Source organism: Prionailurus bengalensis, chromosome B1 (assembly GCF_016509475.1).
Source record: "Prionailurus bengalensis isolate Pbe53 chromosome B1, Fcat_Pben_1.1_paternal_pri, whole genome shotgun sequence".
Taxonomy (NCBI): Eukaryota; Metazoa; Chordata; class Mammalia; order Carnivora; family Felidae; genus Prionailurus; species Prionailurus bengalensis.
In genome coordinates, this window is record NC_057344.1 from 109,333,315 (window position 1) to 109,360,953 (window position 27,639).

At 36.2% G+C, this 27,639-nt stretch overlaps 1 protein-coding gene across 1 annotated transcript in view; it reads left to right on the forward strand.

Moving 5' to 3' along the window:
- Positions 1-27,639, forward strand: part of NDST4 (N-deacetylase and N-sulfotransferase 4) — a 251,474-nt gene that overhangs the window by 207,313 nt on the left and 16,522 nt on the right. The window contains exons 6-9 of the mRNA XM_043569681.1: positions 1,539-1,721; positions 19,827-19,923; positions 24,464-24,587; positions 26,888-27,062. Coding sequence (XP_043425616.1) covers positions 1,539-1,721; positions 19,827-19,923; positions 24,464-24,587; positions 26,888-27,062 — 579 coding nt within the window. The remainder of the gene's footprint in view (positions 1-1,538; positions 1,722-19,826; positions 19,924-24,463; positions 24,588-26,887; positions 27,063-27,639) is intronic.

A 27,639-nucleotide genomic window follows, 5' to 3' on the forward strand; every position in this document is an offset into this window, starting at 1 on the left:
ACATTACCAAAATGCTATGGTGTTTTTAGAGTTAATATAGAGATAAGAAATATTACAAAAAGATAAGTATAGAAGAGTTTTTTAGCTAAAAGCAATCAGTTTCCATGCAAACACTAAGTTTCCTTTTTAATTAATTAATTAATTTACTTATTTATTTATTTATTTATTTGAGAGAGAGAGAGAGAGAACATGAGTGGGGTAGAGGTGCTGAGGAGGACAGAAAGAGAGAACCTTAAGCAGGCTCCACACTCAGCATAGAGCCCGATGTGGGGCTCCATCTCACGACCTGGGGATTATAACCTGAGCCAAATTCAAGAGTGGGATGCTCAACTAACAGAGCCACCCAGATGCCCCAACAATTACTTTATTGCAGTAGAAAGTCTTCATTAGAGTTTTGAGTCTACTTCCATTTCTATCTACATACATATCTAAACCAGTAAAGATCAGGAACAATTGTTTGATTTTAGAACTAGTCTAATTCTGGGTCTTTAGTGGCCTAGAAGTTACTATTATTGGGTTTAATGATGTTGATTCTATAATACGGAAAAAATGACATGGAAATTAATAGTATACTTTTAATGAACAGTGTGGGGGGAAAAACCCCAATTTCAATTTCTATTTTAAAAATGAGTTTAAGAGTGATTCTAAAACAGAAATCAGGGGCGCCTGGGTGGCTCAGTCGGTTAAGCATCCGGCTTCGGCTCAGGTCATGATCTCACAGTCTGGGAGTTCGAGCCCTGCATCAGGCTCTGTGCTGACAGCTCAGAGCCCGGAGCCTGTTCCAGATTCTGTGTCTCCTCTCTATGCCCCTCCCCAACTCATGTTCTGTCTCCCTCTGTCTCAAAAATAAATAAACATTAAAAAAAAATTTTTTAATAAAAATTAAAAAATAAAATAGAAATCAAATATGTGGCTTTCTACTTGTATTAGTCTGTGCAAGCTGCCATAACAACATGTCACAGACTGGATGGTTTAAATAATAGACATTTATTTTCTCACAGCTTTGGAGGTTAGAAGTCTATGATTGAGGTAGCAGCAAATTTAGTTTCTGGTAAGAACTCTCTTCCTGGTTTATAGACACAGCCTTCCGGATGTATACAGAGGGAGTTAGGGAGATGGGGAAAAGGAAGAGGATGGAGGGAAAGACAGAGGGAAGAAAAGAGAGAGAAAGGGGGAGAGAAAGGAAGTGGAGTGAGGGGGGAAAGGAGGAGAGAGGGCGGGAGGACAGAGGTAGAGAGAGAGTGCAGTTATTTCTTCCTCTTATAAGGGCACAAGACCTATCAGACTAGGGCCCTGCCCTTATGACCTTGTTTAACTGTGATTACCTTCCTAAAGGCCTAATCTTTGAACCATCCCTTGGAGATTATGGTTTCAACATATAAATTTGGGAGGAACACAATTCAGTTCATAACACCACCTAAAATAATCATTGTATTTCTCATGAAATTCCAAGGTTAGGTGAGGTACTGCTTGAAGATTCTATGCCATTTTTGAACGTAAGTATGTTTATTCTACCGTCATTTGTACTTGTCTTTCAGATCAGCATTTTCATGACCCATTTGTCGAATTATGGGAATGACCGCCTGGGGTTATATACCTTTGTGAACTTGGCCAACTTCGTGCAGAGCTGGACCACCCTGAAACTGCAAACTCTGCCCCCAGTGCAACTCGCACACAAGTACTTTGAGCTCTTCCCTGAGCAAAAAGACCCTCTCTGGCAGGTAAGGTGAAACATTCTCTCCTGCGGTGAAAGGAAAGAAACCAGGGCCTAATTTGACTTGGAACTCTGTTGGAGATATGAAAACTGACATTTAACACAAACTTCTTTTTTATTCATTAGTTTTGTTCTCTTCAGTAACTTTTTTTGTTTTATGCATTAAGTGTATTTTTTGTTTCTCTGTTGTTTGGCTTGTTGGTTTGGTTGGTTCGGAACTTTTGCTTTAAGGATGTTGTTTTATTGTTGGTGTCTCCTCGCTGCTACTCACTTTCACTCTCATTTAGTGTGAGCACTAACTGGCAATAAAATGGTTAGGCACTGAGTATCTAGGGAGACAGAAGCCAGGAGCCATCATAATCTAAAACCCTATAACTAACCCCCCGATATGTGTAAACACACATAGTAAAAATGAAAAAGAAAAACACTTTTTACCTCATGCTTCTACAAATGCTGTCTTTAATAGGTTTTCACATTTCTCTTAAATCTAATTTATCTTTCACTAGGATCAGACCTATTGGTAAAAAAAAAAAAATCATCAGTTTTAGGATCGCTTTTACAAATAATTCAGCTTCACATGGGAGTCACTCACCCTCATTGTATGAAAGTGCAAAGTATCTGCTTCTTAGCAGTTATCTGGGAAAATGTTACCTCCCATTTTCTTGGTTCTTTATGCATTACATTATATTGACCCGCACAATCAATAAGCTGGCTGCAGAGAGCAGATCACATAGACCCCTGCTAAGCAGTTGGTAGAGAAATAGCATCATCGTTAATGAGAAATCACTGTGAACCAGACTTGTTACCATCCCCTTTTTCTCCCCAAGATTCTATGTTTCTTCTTATTCCATAATTCATGTTACATGCCTCTCTGTGTCTATTCAGTCAGGAAGTCGTCCAACACATGTTTATCGGGTATCTACTGTGTATAAGGCAAGGCTAGTTGCTCTAGCAAATGCAAAGAATGAAACACAGTATGTTCTCCCAAAGTCAGCAGGGTTTCCTTGCTATTCTTATTCACTAGCATATGTTTGAAAATGTGCTTTACAACTGACTGCTAGAGTAATTCATACTTTAGTCTGATGATTTATTCAGGAACTCTTCACCATTTGTGTTTTTGTTGAACTACACATTCTAATTCTTTTGCCCCTCTGATAAGTTGCTTGACCATCTTTATGTTTGGTGTATAAGTTAGATAGACAGATAAATAGATAAAGACATAATTATCGTAGTGTATAGCATCATACCAAGTAGCTGCTGAATATCATAAAGGCCAAGCATTGCGTCCCATAAATGGCATTCTTCAAAAGTGCTCACGTACTTATAAAATTGGTAAATCATTGATAGTAAATCAGTTCTTTTCTCACACATGTTTATTTATGAGATATCTATGATTCATAGTACAGTAACAATACAAAGTAGCCAACTTAACAAAAGTTTTAAACAGCTAACATACAATAAATGAGTCTGTGGGGAATATGCTTAGGAATTCCTTGAGCTTGCACCCATGGGTTAACAAGGCATAAAGAATTAGAAATCCATAGGATGTACACACCCAAGTTTGGGTAAACAAGATTAGGTAAATAAGGTTAGGTAAAGGGAGCAAAGGCCCCCAGTATAGAACAAAAGTATAGGAATAGGAAATCTCAGAATGAAAACATCCAAGATGAAGTAAACAAGATTAGATATTCAGGGTGGAAATGCCCCTGAGGTTAGTACAATAGCAGAAAGCTGCTCTCACAAGAAGGAAGGACCAAAATAGGTAAACAGGTAAACAGGGCTATAGACCAGAGCAGGGTGAAGTTGCCCAGAGTGGAGCTAATTAGCAAAATAAAGGTGCCTTGTTGACCCTAAGGTAGTATGCTCTGTCTTTCTTGTCCCCTAGACCAGTTCAGATAAACAAAGGTGACACCTCATGCTTGCTATAAACAACCTCCCACCCAGCACATGAATTTAATTTTGTATTGACCCAAACCCCTAACACCACCTATCTTCAAAACCCCCTCTTCCCCACACCCATGAATTAATGTTCACAGTTTCATTGTCTCTTTGTGCACACCCATCACACTTGTAAGCCTTCTGATCCTAATAAAAATGGAGCAAGGACCCTTACTCAGGGCTCTTGCCTTCTCCCGGACATTAGCTTCTCTTGCATTCTCAATCCTGCATCCCACTCTCTTGCTGGACAAGAGAGAACTCCAGACCCAGAGTCTATGACATGAGTCAACAGCCCCAGGAGCCAAACTTTCTTTTCCTTTAGAGGAAGGAAAGTTTTCTTTAGATGAAGGATTTGTATCTCTTAATATTGTGTAAGTTTTTTTTAATCAAGAATTGTATTTATTGATATCATTTCAATATCAGTAATGCTGTTCATTTTGTTAAGGAGTAAATATAATCAAAGATACATCAGCTCCAATATGATTTGGTCTACTCGATGATTCTAAATATTGATGAAATATCTGTTAAATATGAAATACTACCTCAGTTGATTGGTGGTATAAATGAAAATTAGACACAGAAAATAGAACCATTTCTTAGAGACCTATGTCATTTTGAAGACATGACACCCTAAGTATACACAAAACATTTGAATGGGCTGACAATTTTGAATAACATCATAGAGGTAAATTCCTAGATAGTTCTTAACAAATGATAGAATTAATCAGAAAAGGCTTCAGAGAGTTCACAAATTTTTTGTAATTACTGTTGTAATTTACATGTTTAGCAATTTTAATATGTTATCAAAATAGCTTATCATAAAAATACTTACTTTTAAAAATTTTTTAAAGTTTATTTTGAGAGAAACAGAGAGGCAGAGAGAGAGGAGAGAATCCCAAGAAGGCTCTACACCATCAGCACAGAGCCCTGATGCAGGGCTCGATCCCATGAACTGTGAGATCATGACCTGAGCCAAAATAAAGAGTTGTCAAGAATCAGATGCTCAGCACATGCCAACTGAGCCACCCAGGCACCCATCATAAAAGTATTTAAATAACATTGAAGAGTACATATTTACTAAAAGACTTCCATTTTATCAAGCAAATTATATTATATGTGGTTTCTTTTGACTGAAAAATAAAGTTGCATGCATTTCTCATTAACTAAAGTGCCATATTTTCTCAAATATGTTTAAGAAGGAAAACAAGGAGTAGAAAGCAGATGAGCAGTTAAGTTGAAAAGGGAATTGTTCATGTATGTGAGATTTTGAGAACAGCTGACTTATTAAAGAAATCTGATCAGTTTGCCTGTCATAAACCATGTCTATGAGACTACAAATGGTTAAGTAGAGATAAAGTGCATAATACTTTCTGAGTCCCTTTCCCTAGTGGTTATCTCTTCTCTCCATATTCATATTTATGATGACAAACAGAGCAGCTGTGAGCATTATCATCATGTTCTTTATACAATATGAATTTAGTTTTACAAAATACATATAAACATAACCAGCACTAATTAAGTGTTTTGTGGCCCACTCTTCACAACCCTACAGAGTTAAGATAGATTAGTATAATGTGTCTGTCATTGTTATACATTCTCAAAATTCAGATACCCTTTTGTGTTTCTAAGCATGTCTTATTTAGTGTATTTCATTTTTAAAAAGTAAATCAACTGTTATTTTTTCCCAAGATTTTTAGTTCACACTTTTTTGTTACTACAAATAAAAATAAAACATGAATAATGATAATCTTCACATCTATTTAATTTCTTTCGGTTCTTTATGTAAATTTTCATTAGCACCAACTGCCATATATGTGCAACGTTTTGTCACCTAATTAAAAAGTGCAATATGAATATCTATCAATGGACAGCATAGTAAGTACAACACAGAATGTATCTGTGCTTCCTTCACTGGAAACTGATTCTTTCAAAGCTGTTAAATGTGAGAATATATGCTGAGGACACATATAGAACTCTGTCCCTAGAGTTTATCTTCCTCACGTTAGTCTCTAGTGTGTAAGATTCTTAAAAGGATTCTCACGGGTTCCTATTTATTCATGTCCCTTTTTGTTTTGGTAGAATAATCACTCTGAAGCAAGGAAGAATAGGATTTCCTTTTTTTTCCCTTTTAACTCTCATTATAAAAACCAAACCACAACATGGAGGCATTTAGAAGGTCAGATTCTTGCACATTCACTAATCGATGCTTTTAAGCTCTCAAGCTGTCAGGATAGCTCAGCCTCAATCTTCACGCAGTCACTCCAGACTCTCACTATCAACAAACATGCCAAGCGTGATGTGGATTCCTGCTTGCCCGTGTGGCCAAGGGAATGCTCAAAGAGCTTTCTCTCTCTCCATGCCAGTAGCTCCAGGATTAAAAAAGTAGAAAGTAAATCACAAGGTGCTAACCTTAAGAGTTAGCACCTTTGTTGATTCTAGCTGTGAAATCCTCCAACTCCAGCTTAGAAATGATGAGATTTGAACAACTGTGACATAAACAAATCACAAGGTCTAGCGACATACACACTGTAGATTCTATTATTATGTGTCTGTTGAAGGAATAAATGAATTCTGACACAAAGAATTATAGATTGTAAGCGCAGAATAAGAAGTTAGGGATGTCCAGCCCAACCTATTCATTTTAGAGAAGAAATGGGTGACACCTAGTGAGATGAAATATCTTGTTCAGAGTCACTTGGATTATTAGGGACAAGTCAGGAGTAAAGCTCAGGTTTTCTTATTCCTACTGCAGTGTAGTTCCAATCACAGCAAAATGGTAGTTTTACATTTAAAAAAATAAATCTACTTCTGTCATCGACTCCCTCTGTAGGATGGAATTTCAGGTATGCCTTGTTACTTTAGAAGAATCTGGTGGTATATTCGGTGTGAATTTATTTGACCTATACTTTTTTAAAAACTTTTTTTAATGTTTATTCATTTTTGAGAGAGAGAGACAGAGCATGAGCTGGGGAGAGGCAGAGAGAGAGAGAGGGAGACACAGAATCTGAAGCAGACTCCAGGTTCTGAGCTGTCAGCACAGAGTCCGACATGGGTCTTGAATTCATGAACCGTGAGACCATGACCTGAGCCGAAGTCAGACACTTAACCAACTGAGCCACCCAGGTGCCCCTTGACCTATACCTTTGAAGTACCTACATAATAGAAAGGTCTTTGCTTTCATAGAACTTACAAACCATAATACCTCCTGGTTATGTGAACAAAATGACATTAACATTTGTTTTCATATTAATTCCTCTCTTTTCCACTTTATACCTTGTTTATGACTCTATTACTGCACTTACCATATGGTATTGCAGACACTTACGTCTGTCATATGCCAGCTCATGGAAACCTGAAGGAGTTGAGACTGTTTATTCATGTTTGTAACCTAGAACCCAGCATGGTACCATAACCACTGTCATTAAAATCTCATGAATGAATAAGCAAAGGCAGAGGTGTGTGCATGTGCACAAAGAACAATAAAATAAACATTTGTTTCTTAGAGAACAGTAGGAATCCAATAAGAAATAACCTTGGGAAGCACATACAAGTCAGTTGGGAAGCCTTTGAAGGCTATCAGAGTAATCTGAGTCTCATAGGCAACAAGGAGCAATTCTCTGCAGGTTCTGAAGATGAAAGTAAAGTAATTAAAAAAAAAATTGGACAATAAAGATTATACCAGAAGTTTTTTTCCAGGACAGGTAAGAACAGGGAGGAACTGAAGTTGAGACAATAATGTAGCCATGAAAAAGGGAAACTTCTTGGTGAAAAGAGTGAGACCTTTCATGAAATGGTAGAAATTGTTTGTGGGTGAGACACTGAGGTTAAAGGAAAACTTATCTGCAACATCTGGGGAAATAAGAACTCTATAATTTCATGTTTTTCATTTGGAATTATTCATCTTTTAGCCTTTCCCGTGAAATAGCAGAATAATTTTTCATCACTTCATAGATGGCACGCATAATAGAGGCACAGACATCATCATCTTATTTTTCTGTATTTTTTCCTAATCACACTTTGAATTTATGTATTTGTTACACTTATTTTCCTAACTCAGACTAGTATTTAAACCTCTCAGGAGTGTTTCCCAAATATGTTGGAAATTCCTCATGAGTTTAATTTTTAGCTTACATTGAAGCACTTCCCTATTTGGTTATACAAGGCTGTCAGACATTCTGACATCCAGAAATGGTAACATAAGTCATGGACTTTCCTTTTCCTGTCAATTAGTTGCAAACATGATCTTGTCAAGTGTCAAATTCCCCACACAAATAACTTACTGAGGTTTGGTAATAGAAAAACTACTTGAAGATAGTGCCATAAAATAAATAAAATAAAAAGTTATAACACTTTCATCCTTTCTGAATCAAAATCATCATAAAACATAGATTTTCAGCACATAATCCAAGTATAACAACAACGAAGCCCTGAATTTTTGTGTGTGTGCCTTAAAGATATGCCTGATAACTTAAGACGCATACTGTGAGTGAATATGCTATATTATACCAACCTATTAATAGGAGTTTTAAAATAGTTTTTTATTGAGTTAGCTATCTAGATTCTCTAACAAGATATTCATAAAACCATAAACAATAATATAAGATACTGTATGTAGGGATGTGCATCTGTTTAAATATACTCAGAGCTTTAGAGTAAACCTATCATCTCCTGGGGTCAATTTTACTATGAAAATATTTCGTGGTAAATGCCAACAGTATCAATTTATTTAAATAAACATGGATATAATATGGTGATGAGTGCATAGATGTTTAGGGTAAATCAGAGGTTCTTTATGCTTAAAACAGCTCTGATGGCGCTGTTACCCCAGACCCACACAGAACCAAAAGCCCTTTTCCATCCACTCCCACTCTCAGAAGTGGGCATTTATTCTCCTCTATATTCAGACTACTTTGGGAGGAAAGCTGGAGTAAGAGTCAGACCATTAAGTGCTAGGGGAATTCTGTGGAGAGAGCATTCATTATAAATCAGTGCACTCAGAAAAGAAAGGCTTTTCCAAGGAATTGATGGACTAGCTGCATTTTACATAGTATGCAGGTAGAATCAAGCTTTGTGAAGATGGTGTGTGTCTTAGAGTTTCTCCATAAGGATTTGCTGATTGAAGCACTGAGAATAAACATCCATAGCCTATTAAAATTACTCATCAGTGTATGTGGGTTACATTAGGCTTAAATGACATCAAGAGACAAAAAAATTGGAAGTCACCAGCCCGTATAAAACAGATTGGAAAAGGATCTTTTTTAAAGACATGTACATGGAGAAACTCAATAAACAGAAGAACTTTTAAAACAACACAACCAAGTAGGGAGGAAGAAGAAGAATTTTAAAAAAACCCACAAATACACCTTGCATAGCATTCTCCTTTAAACAGTGAGGTCAGAACAGCAGAAGGCAAGCAGAAAGGAAATGAAGAGAAAACCAATAATCTCTGAAACATTTGTAATTAACAAAATAATCTTGCCATGAGCACTGGGCGTTTTTAAGGCTTTAGCTATTAAAGTCTAGATATGTCCCAGTTATCTGGAATAGGCACATGACTTGAGAGTGGATAATCAATCTCACTGATAATTCCACAGTGTCCTTGTCAGTGAAGGATGTGGAGAAGCAATGAGCAAAGCAGATTTTTAGTAAAGGCAACGTTATTCCAACTACATCTAATGAGAACAGAAGTTATTTTCATGTATTCTATAAAACTGTGAACTTCAGGATAAGGTAAGCAGTGTGATTTTTTTAAAAATACATGTTTTTAGCTTGATTATGAATTTGAAGTTCTTACTCAATTGGAGAGGAAAAAGCTGGGTGCTAATACCGTTCTCAGTAACACAATTTCATCAGAATTTACTCCCCTTTCTAAGTCTGGCCCATCACCTCAGGGAGTCTTCTCTCTACCTCTCTTATATCTTCTTAAAAGTAAATCTGCCTCACCTCATCATGTATTCCATGTGCAAAACCACCTGCATCCTCTCTACCTGTGTGAGAGCTGAGTTACATGCATTTTTACTAGACTGGCACTGTAACCATGAGCTGCCTAAAGCAATTTTAACTGAATATTTTTTTTAAGTTTCAATATATCTATAGTTCTAGATACTTAAAAGAGTAAATTACTGTTTATGGCAGTTTCAGATATGCAGAGAACAATCAGGTTAGAGAAGGAAAAGGGATATAATTGCTTTGCAATTTTCTGACTTTTGAAATTAAAATAATAGCAATGGAACAAAGTATGAAAGTAAAAGGAAAGGGTTTGCTTTTTCTTGGGAAGACCCTTTCACCTTCATAATCACTCCTACAAACTCTCTCTGTCTCCCTCTTTCTTTATGTCTCTCTCTTACACACGCACATACACACACACGCACACACACACACACACACACACACACACACACACACTATTTAACTTCAGAGACAACACCAGCTTTGGATTCCAGATTTGAAACTAACTTGCTGTGTGACCTTCAGCAAGACCTAAATAAAACACCTTGCATCTCAGGCTCCTCAGGTGTAAAGAAGGGATAATGATATCTGTCTTGCCAGGTTGCTTTGAGGATTAGAAATAATCTATGTCAAGCAAGTGCCTGGAATATAGAAGGTGATCAATAAAGGTTAGATATTATGTTAGCTGTTATTCAAATATTCAGGCAATAGAAGAAAAATCAGAGTAGGAAAAATCTAAACAAACATTTTCAGAATATAAAATAGGAAATGCAAACATCCTGTTTACAGACTTGTGATTAACAGACACAAGAGGAAACATGCAGGAAAAGAGGTGAAAGAAGAAATAATGGACATCTGGAAAGTCTGAAAATAGCATAACATACAAGGGATGCAGTTATAAAAACAGGCAATCTGCCTAGATTGAGGTGTACAAATGCCACCAACTGTAAAATACGTATAGGAAAAACAGGAGTAGTGTCAATTGAATTGTTAGTCATAAAAGCACTTGGAACAGAAAGCACTGTAACAGCATCCAGGAATTTTATTTGATAGTTTATTTTTGTTGGTATAATTTCTTGGGAAAGTACAACTAGAAATAATTAGTGTCTTTGTCTACTAAAACAAGCATGTTTATTCATGTTCTGTGTGACAAAGAAAACTCTTTTCAAGTGTTATATTGAATTTGCCCACTTCACAGGTTTTGCATGCAAAAATTTGAATGGCAGAGACAAGGTGTACTGCAATAAAGAAAATAAGTGGCCTAGTTGAACATAGGGAACCAGAAGATCCCACAAAAGACACTTCCAGCAGTGGCGCTGAATGATTGATCAGTTTGCTTGTCTACTTTTGCTAAGAATATGGAAACCATTTGAGCAGATGAATTAAACACCCAATCTGAGATTTGTTCTTCGTTGAGATGTGTGTGGGGAAACTTGATAAGTGTAGGTCATGAGAACTGCTTTCCTATTGTTTAACGTATAAAATAGAGTTGAGAAATAAATTCTTTACAAACAAAGCAGTTAATATGAGGAAAACGTTCAAGGTATAAAGCTTTGGCTTAAGGGCTTAAGGAAATAGCAAACACTAGCTTCTGGAGCACTATGAAAGACATCATTGGAGATTGCAGATGCTTTTTGGTCATAGTTTTGGAAGTAAAATGTCTACACGGTTCATATTACATTAGTTTTCAAACGTAGCAAAATCTGTCTATGCCTATTACTATAGATTGACTGTGCCTGTCTTAAGTCGGTTACTCATTCAGTCCATTTTTATCAAACACTTTTTATGTATTAGATTGTAGCAGTCAAGAAGACAAACATGGGTTTTTTGCTTCAGAGAACTCACATTCTAGTTGAGATAGAATTACAAATATAAATGCATTATATATATGTAATTTAAAATTACTATAAACAAATACTTGAATGGAATAATTTCAGGTACAGTGAAATAAATGTGACCATAAGCTACCATAGAGAGACAGGATTGGGAGGAGGTGCTTTGGCTATGGTCATCAGGGAAGGCCTCTTACATGGGGTCATATTTTAGTTGTGACCTGAGTGATGGCAAGTGCTAAAACAATAAATTGGATGAGTTGTAAGAGCCAGACAGAAAGCATATTCAAAAATAAATTGTGTTGGGATTATATAGGGGTCTTTGGGTCTCACAGAGCAATCTATATTCTCAAGTTTTCCCGAAGAAACTCCCAAGCTATTTCCCTATCAAGTAAGTCGTACATCTCAGAAACCTAGTCATCGAACCATGAATTTGTGCTGAGAAGAGACAACCACCTTAGGTTCTAGGGTTCAGACAGTAGACCAGGAAGTCTGCTTTAAGGAAGGATATCTATACTAAACCAGTCTATCAGCAATAGTAATTTCTTTCTGCTGCTTCAACTGACTGACTCATGTAAACAAAGGTGGGGGGGGAAGCTAACATTGGATCACATAATAATCACTCTCTCTTATACAGAACAATTTGCTCATTTAAATATATTAGCTCCTTTAACACTCTCACTAACCATGTGAAGTAGATACCATCAATCATTATTTTTTGGATAAGGAAACTGAGACTCAGAGAATTTAGGAAAATTCCATAGGACACAGGCAGTCTTCCTCCTGAGCTCACACTCTTTTAACAACTGGGCTATGCCACCCCTCTAAGATAAGGAAGTTTTATGGGAAATATTAGCTGACACTAGAATAATTGGTGAAATTTTTACTATGGATTGGTTTAAAAAAAAAGAACATTGCACAGAAAAATAAATTGTTCAAATAAGCTTGGAAGAATCAGGTACAGACATGAGTATATCTATAATAGTGAATACAGTGTAACTGAAACATTAGGTCGGTTTTGTCAGTTTTTAAATTGAACTGTAGTTGACACAATGTTACACAAGGTCTACAACATACTGATTCCAGAAGTCTCTACATTATGCTAAGGTCACCACAAGTGTAGCCACTGTCCTCACACAACACTGTGACAATACCATTGACTATATTCTCTATGATGTACCTTTTATTCCCGTGACTCTGTACTAGAAGTCTGTACTTCTCACCACCTTTCACACATTTTTCCCATTGCCCCAGCCCTCTGCCCTCTGGTAACCTTCAGTTCATTCTCTATTTATGGGTCTGTTTCTGCATTTTTGTTTGTTCATTTTATTTTTTAGATTCCATATATAAGCAAAATCATATGGCATTTGTCTTCCTCTGTCTGACTTACTTCACTTAGCAAAATACCCTCAAGGTCCATCCATGTAGTCACAAATGTCAAGATCTCGTTCTCTTTTATGTTTTGGTAATGCTCTGTTGTATGTATATGCCACATATTCTCTATTTATTCAATTATAGATGGACATTTAGGTTACTTCCATATCTTGACTACTGTAAATAATGCTGCAATAAACATATAGAGGTGCATATATCTTTTTGAATTAGTATTTTTATTTTCTTTGGGTAAATACCCAGTAGAGTTCTTGGATCATATGGTATTTCTATTCTTACTTTTTTGAGGTATCTCCGTATTGTTTTCCATGTTGGCTGTACCAGTTTACATCCCTGCCAACAGTGCAAGAGGGTTCCTTTTTCTCCACATCCTCACCAATACTTTTTATTTCTTGTCTTTGATTCCAGCCATTCTGGCAGGTGTAAGGTGATACCTCATTGTGGTTTGATTTGCATTTCATTGATGATTAGTGATGCTGAGCATCTTTTCATGTGTCTGTTGGCCACCTGCATGTCTTTTTTAGAAAACTGTCTGTTCAGGCCCTTTGCCCATTTTTTAATTGGATTTATTTCAGTGTTGAGTTGTAAAAGTTTTTATGTATTTTGGCTATTAACCCATTGTCTGATATATCATTTGCATATATCTTCTCCCCTTTTTATTTTGTTGGTGGTTTCCTTTGCTATAGAAAGGATTTTATTTTGGTGTTGTCCCAATAATTTATTTTTGCTTTTGTTTCCCTTGCCTGAGGAGATATATCTAGAAAAATGTTACTAAGGCCTATTTAAAAGATATTACTGCCTGTTTGCTTGTTTTATTCTAGGAATTTTATGGTTTCAGGGCTCACACTTAGGTTCTTTATTCATTTTGAGTTTATTTTTGTGTATGGTGTTGGCGATTGTTAATTCAGAGCAGTGCTACTCAAAGTGTGGTCCATGAAAGGGCTTGAATTGCTTTTTGCTGATTTGCTATGAGACAAGAACATTGTGAAACTTATAAACCAACTATATCACTGAACACGCTGGCTGCTTCAGGTGGAATTTTGTTTTTGCTTGTAGCAGGATGTTCTTATTACAGTAAGCAGTTCAATAATTCACATTCTGACTCAAGTTCCTTATCTTCTCATAGACAAGTGCTTTGAAACACCTTGAGTTAGAGTATAGGCAATGTTGCTATAATGATTACATTTCAAACAATAAATTGACTAAATAAAACAGATATATATATATCTCACTCATACAACTGTCTAAAAATGGACAGGACATTTAGGAGCATTAGATAGCTCTATTCCACATAGAGGGTCATCCGGGGCCCCAGGTTGGCAACTGGTCAATGTCTCTGAGTCCAAGGCACATGTTGCAATTGTAACCATTTTACAGCTGACAGTCATTAGGAAAGGGAAAATCCAAGGAGAGTGGTTTTACCCTTAAGAAGATACTTTACATCATTTTGGCATACTTCCTTTGGACTGAAATGATTCAGATGAAGAAAGCTTGATTCAAAAGAGATTGTGAAATATAGTCTCTGGCTGAAACCTATAGACTATGCAAAATAAAGGAATGTTCCATAACTGAAAGAATAAAAGGAAACCAAATAGTCTAGTCTTCTCTGCCATAGTGAAAATTATGGTTATGGAATTAAACTGAAGCTAGACTATTAAGGGTTTGAGATTGAATACTAGTTGAATAAAAAGATGACATAAATTAAAGACACTGGTAAAAATAAAATAAAATTTAAGTTATTGTGCAAAATGAGTAAAAAAATGTGAAGTTTATTGGCTCGTAATTAACTCATTTCATCACCGTTTCTACAGATGAATTCATACAAAAACCCACAAAGTGTACCCTTTTTCCAAGGCGAATTCTCACAAAGTACAGTTGTCTTTATATATTATTTGTCTTTTTACTTTGCACTGCATTCATGTTACAGTAGAAGCTGGGGATGGAAAGTTAATTGGAATAAAATCTGAGTTACGAAATTTGGCTTCAAATGATTTATTGAAGAGATACTCTCAGAAAAAAAGTCTCTTTGACAAATGGTGCTGGGAAAACTGGACAGCAACATGCAGAAGAATGAAACTAGACCACTTTCTTACACCATTCACAAAAACAAACTCAAAATGGATAAAGGACCTGAATGTGAGACAGGAAACCATTCAAAACCCTTGAGGAGAAAGCAGGAAAAAACTTCTCTGACCTCAGTTGCATCAATTTCTTGCTTGACACATCCCCAAAGGCAAGGGAATTAAAAGCAAAAATGAGCTATTGGGACCTCATCAAGATAAAAAGCTTCTGCACTGCAAAGGAAACAATCAACAAAACTAAAAGGCAATTTACTGAATGGGAAAAGATATTTGCAAATGACATACTAGACAAAGGGCTAGTATCCAAAATCTATAAAGAACTCACCAAACTCCACACCCAAAAAACAAATAATCCAGTGAAGAAATGGGCAGAAGACATGAATAGACACTTCTCTAAAGAAGACATCCAGATGGACAACAGGCACATGAAAAGATGCTCAATATCACTCCTCATCAGAGAAATACAAATCAAAACCACACTGAGATATATCACCTCATGACAGTCAGAGTGGCTAAAATGAACAAATCAGGAGACTATAGATGCTGGAGAAGATGTGGAGAAATGGGAACCCTCTTGCACTGTTGGTGGGAATGCAAACTGGTGCAGCCACTCTGGAAAACAGTGTGGAGGTTCCTCAAAAAATTAGAAATAGATCTACTTTATGACCCAGCAATAGCACTGCTAGAAATTTACCCAAGGGATACAGGAGTGCTGATGCATAGGGGTACTTGTACCCCAATGTTGATAGCAGCACTTTCAAATATATCCAAATTATGGAAAGAGCCTAAATGTTCATCAACTGATGAATGGATAAAGAAATTGTGGTTTATATACACAATGGAATACTACTTGGCAATGAGAAAGAATGAAATATGGCCTTTTGTAGCAATATGGATGGACCTGGAGAGTGTTATGCTAAGTGAAATAAGTCATACAGAGAAAGACAGATACCATATGTTTTCACTCTTATGTGGATCCTGAGAAACTTAACAGAAGACCATGGAGGAGGGGGAGGGGAAAAAAACTTAGGTAGGGAGGGAGGCAAACCATAAGAGACTGTTAAAAACTGAGAACAATCTGAGGGTTGATGGGGGGTGGGAGGGAGGGGAGGATGGGTGATGGGTATTGAGGAGGGCACCTTTTGGGATGAGCACTGGGTGTTGTATGGAAACCAATTTGACAATAAATTTCATATTAAAAAAAGAGAAAAACCTATAAGGGAAAAAGTAAAACAGGAAAGAGAAGAGGATACAGCCTATGTGACTAGAGAAGGCAAATCCATACTCTGAATATGTGTCAGTATGGGTCAGGATGAATCACTGCCCCTTTCAAAGTAAAAGTGTCCAAAATAATCAATTTTCTATTAAGTGGTAGGGTAGTCAATTTCTGGGATTTACAGAGAACTGTTTACAGAGAACTATTAACAGAGAACTGTTCTCTGTTACCGGCAGGTCAGATACTCGACAGTGGCTGTAACTAGAGCAGACTTGGGAGAAGGAAGCTTATGAATGGCTTCCATCTTGATACCGTAGGTACTCCATTCACAAACCCATTGCTCCAGCAAAGGGCTGGCTAAGGACAGAGCTTAGGTGACATGTGGGAATGTTGGGAACTGACTGAATCATTCTGTCCACTTGGTTGTTTACACTTCTACCTTGAATATCTTTGGTGTACATTAATGCACAGTACAAAGATCATCAAACTTTTTGGTCACTACCATGAGTCCATCAACATGTCTTTACCCTAGAACTTATTAGCCCTAATACTCTCATGTCACTCCTTTCAGTCTCTTGGGTAATCTATTCACCACTGCCTATTCATCTGTTCTATCCTTATATTGCCCTACTAGTCTATCCACAAAAAAAGTAGATGACTAAGAACATTGCCCATAACTCTTTTAATTGGAAGTTTTCCCTTAGCCACTAGTTTTTAGGGGCTTGTAGTGCAACAGCAGTCCACTTTCAGTCTCTGCTAACATGTGGGTCAATCTATCCACAAACAAGCTTGAGTTTCCCCCTCTTCATCAGCAGATATAGGGGGCCTTCCATGAAAATATAGGAATAAGCTGATATAGAGGCATTGGTGGAACAGTGATAGGTGACATGAGGGTCTAGGTCACTCATTTGTAAAGGTCATCTGTAGCCTTTGGATCAGCTTGAGATCGATCCCAGACATACCACTCCCATCTAACAATGAATTACTAGTGGGTACAACTGAATTTAGGATTTGGTGGGGCTGCCAATGCTCAAATTATGATGTCCAGTTATGGCCACCCAGTCACTTTGAAAATCCATGAGAAACACTATCTCCTCTAGGGCCCAGTAGCATACCAGGAGTAGATACCAGTTTGAATGACTGCTGCCAGTGGCACACCCTGCTGCAGAACCTTAGGAGTGCACACTGCAATTCTCCTCTGGGGCTTAACCAAAACTCTACTTGGCAGGGATGCCATAGTACCCTAGGTCTGCCCAGAGGTATGATCCAAGTGGGAGAGCTGCTTGTACCTCAGTCTTAACCTCTTGCAGGACTCTTCCTTGTTCTGGGTTCAAAACCTAGCGATTTTCTTCATCATCCTGTCAATGCCTCAGATCAATAGTCCCCAGTGCAATAAAATGTTGCTTCCAAAACCCAAAGAGGCCTATCAAGCCCTGTGTTCTTTCTTAGTCATCGGAGTCACAAAGAACAAAAATAGACCCTTACTCAGAAGAGATGTCTCAGTATGATCCAGACCAGTGGACCTTGAAAAACCACACACGGTGGTGGTTCCCTGAAACTTCTACCCTCTGGAGTGCATGTGTCTTACAAAGACAACAGAGTACTTGACACTTGGTACCTATCAGATATAATTAACATGAAGTCAATATAGAAGACTAGTGGTTAAGTTCTGTGGAATGTCAAGATGATCTAACCCTTTCAGTCTATATGATGACACTGAGGACAAACAGCTTTGATACTATTTTTGATAAAAATATTAAAATATTACTTTGAGAAAAAATATATTTAAGTAATATTTTTCTCTTCCTTTAGTGCTTTTTGTCATGTTAAAAAAAGCTCCAAAGCAAGAAGGGAGGAGACTAAACAAATTAAGTAATGAGAATTCAAATGAACTAGAGGGTTTAATTTGGCATTCTTTAATTGAACTTTGGAAGTTCAACTGTGATAAGCATTTCTTGATGGGTCTCTTTTTTTAATTAGATAAATTTATATTCTGTGCTGGAATGTAACGTTGAGAAGTCTATGATTTTGCAGCACTTATATTTGGCAAAATGGTCAAAAGTTTCAATTACAGATGACTTATTTAACAAGTTTATTCTTGAAAAATATTCAAAGGAAAATATTCAAAGAAAGAGACTCTAAATGGAAAATAACTGAAATATTCGGCTTCTAATAGATATTTCAATATGGAAAAAATAGAATTGGAAATAACAGAACAAATTTCCTTTAGCAGAATTTACTCTGAGCTTACTTCACCTCTATAAAGAAAATATTTCCCCAGTTAAAAATATAGTGTTCAATAGAGAAGAGTCAATTGAAAGTATCAACATTTTCAAATTAATTAATCATAAGTGTAACTTTGAAAAAGATTGCAGGCAATTTTATGGAACAGTAAAACATAATAAGATCATGCTGAAAACAATCATTCTTGAGAGGAACTGTCCTGGCATGGTATTAGAAAAAGATGTCGCTAGGGGCACCCTGGACAGCTCAGTCAGTTAAGCATCCAACTTCGGCTCAGGTCATGATCTCATGGTTCGTGAGTTCAAGCCCTATGTCAGGCTCTATGCTGACAGCTCAAAGCCTGGAGCTTTGACTCTGTGTTTGGATTCTGTGTTTCTCTCTTCTCTCTGTCCCTCCCTCACTCATACTGTGTCTCTCTCTCAATACATAAACAAACAAGCAAATAAATAAATAAACAAAAGAAAAAAAGATGTGGCTAAAGAACTGATTAAAATACACAAATATGAATCATAAATGTTTAGTCATTTTATGTCATTTTTAATATTTGGATAATAATATAAAATTGTAATTGTTTTAATACCTAATGTTTGTATTTAGACAGAATTTTATTTGTGAAAATGATTTTTGAATATATTATTTAAATTAACAATATAATAAAACCAATTTGTCAGTTAATACGTATTTTAAAAATTGTATTATTTTCATTTAATAGCCCTTTGAATTCTCAAAAGTGTCATGATTTAGATAATAAATGTGGGTCACTCAAATGAAATGGGAGGAGAATGAAACAGGAGAAGGTTGAGATGGAGATAAAATTGGATCTATGGGTATTTTGGGCCTGGCATTTACTCACCACATCTATATAACAATTATACAGATGCCATTTAAAATATAGGTTAGGAGCTCAAGAGGAGGTACAGGCTACAAATGTTGATCTATATGCTATCAACTTGTAGGGTATGACCAAACATTAGGATTTGCTGGATCAGCACAGAATAGGACATAGTGCAAAAAGGAAAGGAAAAGTTGGCTAAGTATGGAGTTCAAGGATGGCCATCTAGCCCCCAGGGAAAGAGAAATAGGAAAGATTAGGGCAGAGCACAGATATCCAAGAAGCTATGGTTAGAAGAAGGTTAAGACAAGTGAAGGCTCAGGTATACAGACAAAACAGAGGACATGTTTCTAGATATAGAGTGGAATCTCAGCAGTTAGAGCCTAGCCAAGTTTCAGAAGAGGATGACAGCAAGATCAACTTGATGCTAAGCTCTAGCCTTGAAGGAAAGGAAGGTGCCATTTCAGAAGGAAACAATTTGGAAATCAAAGAAACAGAACCAAAACAAGTTCTAACTCCTAGTTCTAAGGTATCAGACAAGAATTTGATCCTGTCCTTTGAACAACTATTACAGAACAGATCGAGGAATTCATTACACACTAAGATTCATTATTCTTCCTTCCTGTAGAATCCCTGTGATGATAAACGGCACAAAGACATTTGGTCCAGAGAGAAAACTTGTGACCACTTGCCAAAATTCCTTGTCATCGGGCCACAAAAGACAGGTAAGAATAGCTAACCTTGCCACTTGCTTTCTTTCTGTTTCTTTTCTTTCTTTCTTTTTTTTTTTTTTTTGTCATGAAACATATTGCCATGCAGTATAATTGGATTAGGTTTTTCCATGTGAAATATCTAGACACCCGTCCAAATTCATTATTTGAATGGTACTTCATCCCTATAGATCATCTTCATGCTATGATCCTCAAAGGGACCTAATGCTTCCTATTAATTAGACTTGGGGATTAACTTTTTAACTGTAGATTTTAAATCTGTTCAACAGATGTCAAATTTTTGACAACTTTGTGTTAATGTACAACAGTTGCAGTATCTGATTTTAATCTCTACTCTTTGGTAGTTTTGGCTAAGTATCTCCTAAATTAGGTTATAAAGCAAGTGCTTGCCTTGATTCAAACTATTTTACACTGTAGATCAGCCTTGAATTGACTTTTTTCCAGAGCCATTTCCATTATTACTTTAAAATATTCTACATGTGTGATTTGTATTTTAAAAATAATTATTAAGTATAAATATGGTTCGGACTTATTATCTGATACACCTGAGGTTCATCAGGCATTTTTCCCTTAGTATTTTCTCATATGCTGAAGGACAAGTGTATAGGACTGCAGTAAAAGAGAGTGAAAGTATTTCACCAATGAGATGACACTTTCAATTAGAATATTTTATACTTTCTTCAGCATGTGACAGTTTTATACACTTTGCTCATGTCCTGATTAATTAAAGTTTTTATTGAGTTGCTGTATTTTGAATTCACTACTTTGACTAGAAGCATTTTCATCAGTGAGTGCACAAACCATAACACAAAACAAACAGTCACAATAAATAAGCCTGGCCCAGATGAAGATATTTGTAATACAAGCAAGTAGATCATTTTAAAGGTTGTGGGCAAAATTTCCAGACTATTAGATGTTGGTTGTTGAAATCTTTTCTTCCTCCAGGAATATAAATTGTATTACAACAATAAGTTACACGTGTGCAGGAAGGGAACAAAAGCAGCACATGTTTTCAGATATATCACTTGTGCTGTTGTTGTTTAAAATGTGCATTAATTTTCTACCAACTCCCTTATAGCAGTGCTAACTCCGGAAAGACTACCAAAGAAATAAAACATTCTTGTGTCGTAAAATTATGTTAAAAATTTAATTTAAAGACGTATCTTTTATCATTTGTCTTTGAATATTATTACTTCTTAGTTCTGTGAGAAAACTACAGGTTAGTAAGTATAAATCTAGTTTTCCTCCTTGTTGTTTGTATTTATATTTGACCTGCCAGTATGGAAATAAAGCTTTTAACTGCCTTTGGCATCCCCAAGGCAAACAAACAAACAAAGTTAAAATAAAGGAATTGGATGGTAATAATATTTTATATGCTGTTAGAAAATGCTATTCTAATGTGAAAATGGTTGTGATAATTCTTAAAATCCATTCAATCATAGAAGTTAAAGTCTTCTTTTGTTCTCCTTATTGCTTTAGTTGGCAGAACTCCCAACTGCTGTCAGAACTGTAAATTTCCCGGACACAGCAAATGCTAAGAATATGGTCTTCAATGCAAAGTTGTCTTTAAACAATTTAAACATGGCCTACACATCCTTTGCAATAAACATGAAATACAAAAGTAGTCTGCAAACCCCTGTTTTCTCCACTGTTGCGAGGTGAGAATGGAAGGAACTGATGTCCCACTTCTCCGTTGCTGAATCCTACAAGGAATTCCTATTAGCTGACAGTGGGCAATGAACAAGGACAGGGAGAGAGCAGGGTAGGCCTAGGCTATGGCACTCAAAGATTAAATCCCAGTACTGCTAGAATCCTTCAGACAAATAAGCATCCTTTATGATTCTGGGTCAAATTTTGATATTACCAGGAGAGGAGGGGGTTTCCAAAAAGGTTAAATTTAGCACTATGATTCTAAAGCCATAATTCATTGGCATTACTTCTCCCAGAAAAGCAGTGTCCCCACTGTCAATATTAATTTGTCATGATTTGACTGGCTAACTCTGTTAGAACTGAAGAGAAATCAATTATATATAAAACACAATGTAGTTTCTCTCAGAGTATTACCAGGGATGAGGTCTTTTCTACTTCCTCCACAAAATATTTATACCAAAGACGTTGGATAAAAATGAATGTCAATAATAGATGAAAACACAGGTGATCATAAAATAAATATATATTTTGAGGTGGTGGGCCCAGAGTCTATGACCCATTATATGAGTATCAAGCCACATACCTACTGTCCTCAGTTGAAAGTGCTTTCTCCTTCCTTCCTGTCAGATGCCTCCTGATGTCCTTCCTGCTCCTGGAGGCATGAAGGTATTGTGGCTCAGAACATAAAGGCTTTGCCTTTATGTAGTCCAGGGGAAATTTGGTACAATTCTGTGACCATTAGGGTAATTAAACATTTGTACATGTTAGTGAAATTATAATGTATTTGTTTTGCGATATTCAGCAATAATTCAAAAATGCTTCTTTATCTGTCCCCTGGATCCATCTATTCTCAACATCTCAGGGCTGTGAAACTATTAATATTCTCAGCTCTCTTGTGTGTATCAAATCTCTCTCTCTCTCTTTCTCTCTCTCACTTATGCATGCATATGCATGTGGGCGCACACACACACACATACACATTTCATTCTCATCATTAGTTAAAACATTTTTATGTAGGTCCCACCCTAAAAGTTATTTAGAAAGAACCTTTCTGAATTCCCTGTTCCCTCCCAGATACCCTATAATACTCTAATTTATTTTTTCTCACTGGAACATTTTGTTCCCTCCTCCTCTAAAAGTTTCTCCATTTTGAGCTTCTGTTGTTTTCAGAAGCAACTTATATCAGTTCTTCAGGACTCCCTAATCCCTCATAATTCCATGTGTTGTAATTAGTAATTAATTTTAGGGGCATTTATTAATTTTTGCCCTCCCATCTCACTAGGAGCCACCTATTCTAGATTCCTTAACCTGTCTTCCTTCCAATGTGGTTGGTCCCCTCAGATCTCTTGTCACTTTCCTTTAACTACTCAAGCCCCTATTCACTCTTGGTGGTCATGTAAAAGTTCTGAGGATCTAAACAGGTGGGCATCTCATTAATACTTAAAGCACAGTACACTTTGCTCCTATGAGCTTAAGATATGTTAGAAAAAAATACCAATTCTCTGATGATCTGCTTAGCTTCCAGATTCCTGACTGCAATCATTACTGTTCTGCCAGCCCACATGCGTAGCTCATCTCCAGGTCTTCTAGGGCCAGGAAATCCAACAACCTTCCTGGATCCACTGTGTTAAAAAGGGGATAATTTTTCCCAGAATGGAAAATTTGATTTATGAGAACTATGAAAACCCAGTCACTTCATGATGCCTTCTGCTGTAGCCATTCAATCTCTGGCCCAACTCAAGTTGAAACAAGGGTCAGAGATTGCACCTCAGCATTCTGTGATACATACACTCAGTGGGTTCTATCAGCTAGTCTGTTCAGCCGAGTGCCTCAGTTATCCAATTTGATTGCCTGTTTTGCCAGGATAGGACATTCAAGTGGCCATCTTTCCAGATTCCTGCCCTCCTCTTTCAACCTTACTGGGAACACTTATGTGTTTAAGGCAAAACCTGAGAAAACACTTCCTCTTGGAAGCTTTCACTGGCTTCCCAAGTGTAAGTCACCCATTTTCTCATGTATTGGAAAGGCACTCTTGTCTTCTCTCAGTATGGAAACTGTCTCACTAGGTGCAAATACCTGTTTACTTGACCCAAGTCCACACATACACTTTAGGTTTATCAAGGCCAGCAAATGAGTTTTTATTATCAAGAGTTATCACCAGGAAAAAAAAAAAATATTTATTACCAGGGATTGCACAGAGTAGCACCAGTTAGCATCTGTTGAATAGTTTTATTGAATTGAATTGATTTGAATATAATATTAAATGACACCCACCATGTTCAGGTATTGTGCTGGATGCCCTTGATGCTTTAGCCTCTCACCTGACTCCAGGAGGGAAATTGAGCCATTGGTTTCTGAAGTTCTCTCCCATCTTGAAGTACAGTATCATTCCCTTCAGATGCCTAGTTTTGTCATATCTTCGTACAACCACCTGTGTGTTTTTTGCATTTTTTGTATGTTATGCTTCTCCTGTGGTATCTTTCATATTTCTTCTTCAAGTAAACTGACTTTTTACCATAAATAAAATAATTTAAAGCAGAAACTTTGTATCATCCTATACAGGAGAACAGTTACTGCAATTCAAACAGAAAAAAATGTAAAAAATACATTGAGGACAAAGATAGCTATATCATCAGTCTGCTCACCTTTGCCTATGTACAAATATTAAATCAGATGTTTAGGTAAATGGAACCATGAAGACTAATAAAAGCATACTTATATCGTTGCCACATGAAATACACCTAATTGATTTTAAGGAAATCGTTTTGACACCAGAAAAAAATTGGCCTTGTGAATATTACTTTTTGAACAAAAATTTTGCTAAAATAGTAATTGTATCTCCTTTGTTGTCCTATATAACCTTTTGCCTCCTTTTTTGTAATAGGAACAACTGCACTTTACTTATTCCTTCTTATGCACCCTTCCATCATCAGCAATCTTCCCAGCCCCAAAACATTTGAAGAAGTTCAATTCTTTAATGGCAACAACTACCACAAGGGAATTGATTGGTAAGGAAAATAACAAAAAATAAAGTCCATTATTAACAAATGCTCAATCACAGCAGAACAATTATAGATGTATGCATGGCATCTACATAATTACAGCATAAATTTGTTATGCTCAATTCTACCATAGTGAATTAGAAATTAATTTATAACAACGATATGTTTAATCAGTGTTGCCTATAATTTGATTTGGACAGTGCAATAATGATAATATTTTTCTGGTAAATTAATATGATTGCATAAAGAACGTTATGGAATATTTTGTCAGAATTATTCATAAGGATATTTAAAATTCTGCTTAAGCATATTATTATTTTACTGTGCCTAGAATTTTTTTAACTAAATACATAATCTGTCTTCACAAATGACGCTTAAGGAAACAAATAAATAAGTTGTTTTATTTTCTACTCTGTGACATGTATCTTTATTAACCACATAGACTGTAGAATGTTGTATAATAATATAAGCTGATATTTGTCATGCAAATAATAACAGCACATTTCCAAAACCATATTAATGCTAGTCACACACATGCATAAAAGGAATATTACTTTGCATTTAATAAGTTATGAAAAATTTTAAAATCACAATATTTTCCCTAAACTGAAATAGAATAAACCTGATATTACAACTTATCTTTACTTTGGAGCTTTATCCTAGCTTTTTTGCAATTTCTAAGAAAACATGTCTCTGATTCCAATTTCCAGTTATATGAGACAAATCTCCCCCAAGGAAAATGCCCCTATATGCATACCTCTGCATTGTGTAACTTTATGTCAACACTGCACATAAACCTGTCCTCAACAAGAGGCTTCTTCTGTTTAGACCCAGCTAGGGTTAGAGTGGGGGAGGGGCAAAGGCAGGGAGCCGAGCTGCACTTAGGATATCACTGTTCTACCTTACTTTTAAAAGACTAAATGAATTTTGGAAGTGCATGCAAGTTACTAAAAAAATAACAGCAATTTTCACTTATCTGTGAGCTCAAATGTAACACAAATTGTTAAGCAGGAATATAGATGAGACTTTTCACCACTTCACATTTGGGAAACATAATAACAAATGTCAAAGAGGAAAATAAGTGTCTTATATGAATTCTTAATTGCTCTCATTATTTATTTCTAAAACATTTGAGGGTTAGAGAAGTGATGAGCTGTAAGGAGGATTACACACATAATTAAAGCCTTGCACTAAGTTAACCTCTGAACATATTGATTCCATAATCTACACACAGAGGAATGTTCCAACAGCATATGGAAGAGTGAACCTACTGAGGCACCACAGGATCAACTGGCAAGAAATATCCTCTTAATTACTCTAGATAGACTATAATGTGTTCTCACTGCTACACATACTACAAATTATGCAAAAGTTAAAAAGGAGGAGAGCAGCTATGCCTTAATCTGTTTAGGATTTTATAGTTATTCTGACTTACACATCTTCCTTTCTTGTGTACTTTCATCTCAAATTAAAAATTTTGTATTCAAGTTTGCAAACATGCATTTACTATTTTAAGATATTTACTAGGAAATATTGTGTAATTTTCTGTGTGCTAAGGGTAAACTTAATTTTTCTGAATTTGGCTTTTAATAACACAGAGTATCAACCCAAATCTAAAAGATTTCCCTCTGTTCTTAACAACCTACCTATTTCCGGGTGCATGGGTGGCTCAGTCAGTTAAGTGTGGGATTCTTTTTTTTTTTTTTTTTTTTTTTTTTTTTTTTTTTTTCTTTTTTTATTTTTGGGACAGAGAGAGACAGAGCATGAATGGGGGAGGGGCAGAGAGAGAGGGAGACACAGAATCGGAAACAGGCTCCAGGCTCTGAGCCATCAGCCCAGAGCCTGACGCGGGGCTCGAACTCACGGACCGCGAGATCGTGACCTGGCTGAAGTCGGACGCTTAACCGACTGCGCCACCCAGGCGCCCCACGTGTGGGATTCTTAATATGTGGCTTAGGGCTCAGGTCATGATCTCCCAGTAGTGACATGGGGCCCTGTGCTGAGCGTGGAACCTGCTTGGGATTCTCTCTCTCCCTCTTTGTCTACCTCTCTCAAAATAAATCAATAAACTAAAAAAGTCCACCTATTTCATCTCATTCCTTCCCCTAATAGCTCATTAGGACAATAACAGTTTGACTTGTTTTTCACATTCAAAGTATATACAATAGCACAATTTCAACTATTGTAACACTAATAATTAGAAATCAATATAAATGAATGTAAAAATGTTCAATTATTTAATATCCATAGCATGTTAGAGAAAAACTTAGAACTCAGATTAATTAATTATCTTTCTCTGCCTTCAGGTATATGGACTTTTTCCCTACTCCATCCAACATTACAAGTGACTTTCTATTTGAAAAGAGTGCTAATTACTTCCATTCAGAAGAAGCTCCCAAGAGAGCTGCATCTCTGGTCCCCAAAGCCAAGATCATCACCATTCTCATCGACCCCTCAGACAGGGCATACTCTTGGTACCAGGTATGAAGCAGTAAAAAATTACTGTTGTAAATATTTGGCCATAGCTTACATGTAAGCAATGATGAATACCAAAATGAAGTCTAGATGCCCAGATGTATGAAATGGTCAAATGTTATAGAACTAAACAAGCAAACAAACAAATAAACAAAAAACAGAAATAATGAAAAAGAAAAAAAAGAAAAGAAATTATAAGAAATAAAAGCTGAATATTTAATTCATGTCAAGTCAAGCAAGGAATTTCAGGCATAAAATAATAGAAAACATACATCAGAAAATTAATAGATTTAAATAACATAAACATGTAAAATATTAGTCTACCACAACTAACAAAATTAAAAGTACACATCTAAGTAGAGCAACTTTAATAATACATGGTAAATGGTTTAGTGCCCTTAATTTGTAAAAAAAAAAAAAAAAGTTTCTGTAAATTGGTAAAAATAAAAAAGCATAATATCTCAGTAGAAAAGTGAGCAAATAAACAGGATGCGTAGACATTTCACATACACAAATACACTCAAAAGCAACTGCTCAACTATTTATATGAAAATGATCAACTCAATTAGGGATCAACAAAATA